The 5,333-nt window shown below is 52.2% G+C and overlaps 1 protein-coding gene across 1 annotated transcript in view; it reads left to right on the top strand.

The window, feature by feature from the left end:
* SCAMP2 (secretory carrier membrane protein 2) overlaps window positions 1–3,980 on the top strand; it is a 10,564-nt gene extending 6,584 nt beyond the window's left edge. The window contains 3 exon segments of the mRNA XM_035899402.1: window positions 848–955; window positions 2,647–2,764; window positions 3,780–3,980. Of these exon segments, the coding sequence (XP_035755295.1) occupies window positions 848–955; window positions 2,647–2,764; window positions 3,780–3,926 (373 nt within the window). The 3' untranslated portion in view covers window positions 3,927–3,980.
* The last annotated feature ends 1,353 nt before the right edge of the window (window positions 3,981–5,333 follow it).

Genomic DNA, 5,333 nt, shown 5'->3' with positions numbered 1-5,333 from the left:
GCCCTGCCGAGAGGGACTTGGGGGTGCTGGTGGATGAAAAGCTGGACATGAGCCAGCAATGTGTGCTGGCAGCCCAGAAGGCCAACCGTACTCTGGGCTGCATCGGGAGAAGCATGGCCAGCAGGTCGAGGGAGGGGATTCTGCCCCTCTACTCTGCTCTGGTGAGGCCTCACCTGGAGTACTGCGTCCAGCTCTGGAGCCCTCGGCACAAGAAGGACACGGAACTGTTGGAGCGGGTCCAGAGGAGGGCCACAAAAATGATCCGAGGGTTGGAGCACCTCTCCTATGAGGACAGGCTGAGGGAGTTGGGCTTGTTCAGCCTGGAGAAGAGAAGGCTGCGGGGAGACCTGATTAAGGCCTTTCAATACCTAAAGGGGGCCTATAGGAAAGATGGGGAAAATCTTTTTAGTAGGGCCAGCTGTGACAGGACAAGGGGTAATGGTTTTAAACTAAACCAGGTAGGTTTAGACTAGATATAAGGAAGAAATTCTTTACAATGAGGGTGGTGAAACACTGGAACAGGTTGCCCAGAGAGGTAGTGGAGGCCCCATCCCTGGAAACATTCAAGGCCAGGTTGGACAGGGCTCTGAGCAACCTGATCTAGTTAGCGGTGTCCCTGCTCCTGCAGGGGGGTTGCACTAGATGACCTCTAGGGGTCCATTCCAACCCAAAACTTTCTATGATTCTAAGTTGTGCCGCTGCATAAGTTCCTCCTGAAATCACCTCCCCTTAGCAGCTTTCCCCTGGAGAAAGGAGTTTGCCAAAATTGTTTCCCTCCACTTAAACAAGGGCATCTGCGCAGGGACTGTGTCCCTGGGTTTCACTCCTGTTGCCTTCTCTTCTGCAGGTCTGACAGCTCCTTCAGCTTCTTCGTCTTCTTTTTCATCTTCTTCTGCCAAATAGCAATCTACATCATCCAGGCTGGTGGGATTCCTGGCTAGGTTCTTCCTGTGCTGCTGTGTCACAGCCCTGCATGGATGCTTTTTCTCACCAGGGCTGTGACTGTCGGAAGCTCCGGGCTCCGATTCTGACAGCTGTCTGTTCCTTCCCCTATGGTTTTCCTCTCTCGCCTGATACGCGGCTTTTGGCAGGTCCCAGCTGGGCTGCCTCTCTCCTCTGCTCTTCTGTCCTAGACAGAAAGGAGCTGTACAATCCCACATGCCTCCTCTGCTGCCTTCCCCCTTGCTTAATGCACACAATACTTTATCCCCTCTTGATGCTGAGCCTTTAGTGTTGACCACATCTGCCTTGTGTTAAAACGGAGCCTTCCCTGATGGAGGCTGCAGCGTGGGGCTGAGGGATTTCTCTGACCCGGAGTCTGGGTATGGCTTAACCCAATACTGCTGTTAGCAGCCCGAGTCTGTCTGCAAACTCTTCTTGAATTTCTCTCGAGTGTGTTTTTGGTGGGTTGTGCTTAAAAAAAAAAAAAAAAAAAAAAAAAAAAGCAGGGAGGATTTTATTCTCACCCTTTTCTTGATGGCATTGTACAGAGGGAAGTCTGGGCTTCTGAAGTGGGTCCAACAAGCCTCTTGCCAGCAGTTGCCCCTGCAGTGAAAGAGCACTGGCTTTCTTTTTGCCTTGCTGTGTTGGCTGATGATCAGATTCCTGAGTTACTGTGAACAGTGAAAAGGTTAACAGCTAGTGGTTTTTATCCTGAGGGGGAGCCTTCAGGTGGTGAATGTGGTGAAACTGCTGTCTATTTTTGCCCCGCTGCCTGCAGAAGGGCTCACGGGCAAAGCTGTCCTCGTGCTCTCTCCCCTGCCTTCGTCATGGGGGACTGGGAGGGGGCAGTCCCTTTTTAGCCTGACTTTGGGAGAGCGTGCGTTGAGCTTTATGCTGTGTTTCCTCGAGCCAGGCAGCACATTTATTTTTGGCTGTTGTGCATGGCGTGCCTTTTCGCTTCCTCGTCACAAGCAAGAAGTTGGTGTGGCACGTCAAATTGGGAGGGTTTGGCTCGCTTGGTTCCCCCTCTCCTGCTGGCACATGGCTTGCTTGGTTTAGCAGTTGGAAAGATTCCTTTCTCTGGAACCCAGAAGGGTATTTGGAGTGAGGCATCTTGGTGTTTTCTCCCACAGCCAAGCACTGATAACTCCCACCAATCCCCCCTGCCCCTTCCCTTCAACAACTGCCAGTTCCTTCCTTTCTGTAGCTCTTTACTTCATCCCTTCCCTCCCAGCACTTCCGTCCCTGCCCTGCAGAGCCGTCACGGCAAGATGTAGGTCCAGGCTCCAGATCTGCCAGCTGATCTCTTCCAATTTAGATGTACCAGCCTATCTTTACGCTACTTGGCTGAATTTTGAGAAGGCATTCACGGAAGTGACTTGATTTATGACAGTGCCAAGGGTATTGATTGCTGCCTAAGGGGGGGGTGGGCTGGGGCTGTAACGTGGTGGGGAGTGATCACGATTCTCTTGTGTAGAGGTGGATTGCTTTTAAAAAACAATAACAGAAATTCTGGCCCCCAAACAAGTGCCTGGATGAGCTCTGGGTCCCTGATCCCACAGCCGTTAGGTCTGGGTTTGCGCTTCCCCGTCACCTTCCCCCAAAGGCTCTTGTGCGACCATTGGTGCCTCTTCTCCCTCTGTTCCCTCTCGTCCTGCACGTCGGATGCTCCCCAGACTCACCCCACTCTCCTTCCTCTTGCAGCGGGTGGATCGCAGCGCTGTCTGAGCTGCACGGGAACCTGGCTGTGGCTATTATCATGATGGTGGTGGCAGGATTCTTCACGCTGTGCGCTGTTCTCTCGCTCTTCCTCCTGAAGCAGGTGAGTGCGGCTCAGGGGGAAGGCAAGGTCCGGGCTGAATCGCAGATCCGCCGGTCGGGCTGCTCCCAGGGTATCCTGGGGTTGACACCTTCTCTCATCTGTCTGGCGATTTAGCTTGCTTTTGAAGGCTTAATTGGGGCACCGTCAGGTCAAGAGCTTTTAATCAAAGTATCTTTGCTTGCGCTTCCTGCATTGATACCAAGGCCCTTGAACACTAAGGGGACTTGCAGGCGGGAAAGCAGCCTTTGGGTGTGGATGCTTCAGCGAGGCACACCATTAACCATGCACATGAAGGGCCTCAAACACACCTTAGGATAAAGGAGGGTGTAGGAAGGCTTGCTGTGTTGGCTGCCATCCAGAGAAGAAGATGGCCAACAAGGTCCCAAATGTCACCCAAAAGTGGACATCAAATTTCTTGCACCTCCCTTTAGCTTGAGTCCGTCCAGAGTTGGCTGAGCAGAGAAGGCCATTGCTTTGCTGGGGTATCCAGGGCTTTATGGTCACTGCTGCTGTGATGTTGTGGGACTCTTCAGAGCCTGGTGGGATCCAAACGAGTGCCTTCCCGCTGGCTCCCAAACGCAAACCCCGCTTCCTCCTCCTGATCCACTGCACAAGGGTTGCATTTCTGCAGTTTACAGCAGAAGTGTAGCTTTGGGGAAGGCAAGGAGAGACTGAACTGGTCCTGTTCCTATTGCATCCTCCTCCTTTTCTCCTAAATTGTATTTTGGAGGACATACCTGATGCTTGTGGCTGGGGGGGGCCCTGCCCTGCCAGCGTCTGTAAATGCAGGGGTGAGGATACATGCCATTTTGCTGAGAGCTCCACATTTTACTGCAAATGAGGGTCTCCTGAAATCTACAGCATCACGTGCTGGGTGAGATGAAGCCAGTGGCTCCTTCCCATCCTCTCCAGCCACCAAGAGAGACAGTTAGCAACAGGGCCAAGGAAAAGCAAGCAGCAACCCGTACCTGCAGGCTGACTTTTCTTTTTTCCCCCCTCTCTTTCTGTTTCCCAGGTGCATTCCCTGTATCGGCGCACAGGAGCCAGTTTCCAAAGGGCCCAGGAAGAGTTTTCCCAAGGCATCCTCACCAACAGGGGCTTCCAGAACGCAGCGGCTGGGGCGGCCTCCTCAGCTGCACAGAGTGCTTTCCGGGGAAACTAGCCCCCTTCCCGGGGCTGCCTCCCCATCGCCTCCTCTGCCATCGTCACCCCAACCTTCATCTTTTGTTATTTTGGGTTTTTTTGGGGGGTTTTTTTGGGTTTTTTTTTCCTAAAGATGCACTTTTTGGGAGTACCATGTTAGCTCTGTGATGCCGACTCCAGATGAGAAGAGGTCTGGTTTGGCTTTGGTTTTTTTTTAAGCTTCAGCTGGCCTATGTTTATAACTATTTGTTTTCCCTGTCTTGTTTTAGGGTGTGGGGAGATAGGGGAGACATTCTCTGAAGCAAATATATAAATATATTTCTCTATCCAGGACACACAGAGAGTTTGCGTCTCTTCCTCCCCTCACCCTGTCCATAGCAGGAAGGCAAGGGGAAGCAGGTTTGTGATTTTACACTCTTTATTCTGTTGTTCCTTCGCTGTGAAGAATTTGATTAACTGCTGGTTTGGGGGGGGCGGGGGTTGTAACTTGCATGGTAGTTCCAGTTGTTAATTTTAAGAGCAGAAACTGTACTTTTGGTTTATTACACTTCCACAATGCTGCATTTTGACCTCTTAACTGCTCGGCTTCTGGAGAGTCGGGGTAATGTGGCACAAAGGAAAACATGGGAGCAGGGGGAGGTTGGAGAGGAGGGGAAATGTCTTTCTCCTTGTTCCCCTGTGGCAGATATGGCAGATGATACCCCATCTGTGGCAGGTACCCCCTCCACTTCCATGAGATGGCCCTCAGGGCTCCTGTGCCCTTTTGCCAGCACCCACAGCCCTGGGGCATGGAGAGAAGGGATCAGTGGGCACTGAATTTTCACCGTGGCCTTAAAGCAGGGAAGGGAAGGGAAAAGGGATTTTTTTTGTTGGGGAGCAATGGCACTGAAGATGCCAGCTCAAACACCGTGCTGTGCCTGCGCTGTCCTCCACCAGACCTTGAGAGCACGAATGCATTTTTCTTTCACCAGGAACAACTCCTCCCACTAGGTATTACTCCTTTGTTTGTTTTCCAGCAGGGAAAGGACTGATTTGATGTGTGTTTAGCTTTGAAAGCTCCGTCCCGACAGGGGATGTCCCTTTGGATGGGGGTGAGGTGCTGGTTGCTGTCAATATGGGAGTTGGGGGGGTGGGTGTTATTTGCAGGCTTGACTTCGTGCTGCCCCTTTCTGTCTCCTCCTGCCCAGGGAAGGGGGCTGCGTTTTGTGCCCCTGTCCTTCGCTGGCACAGTGTGCACTGGGGGACTGGGGAGGGGGGGCTGCCCCAACCTCCTCATCCCGGCAATCGGCGTTTTTACACCCCCTTCCTCACGTATTTTTTTTTCCCCCGCGTCTGATCTTTTCATGTTAAAAAATAATAATAAAATTAATAATAAAATGTGTATGTGCCGAAAGGAACAGAGCCCTGCTGCCTGGGGGGTGGGGTC

This window comes from Egretta garzetta, unplaced genomic scaffold (genome assembly GCF_000687185.1).
Source record: "Egretta garzetta isolate BGI_Z169 unplaced genomic scaffold, ASM68718v1 scaffold287, whole genome shotgun sequence".
NCBI lineage: Eukaryota > Metazoa > Chordata > Aves > Pelecaniformes > Ardeidae > Egretta > Egretta garzetta.
The sequence above is the reverse complement of the archived record's forward strand: the minus strand, read 5'-3'. Positions and strand labels throughout refer to the sequence as shown.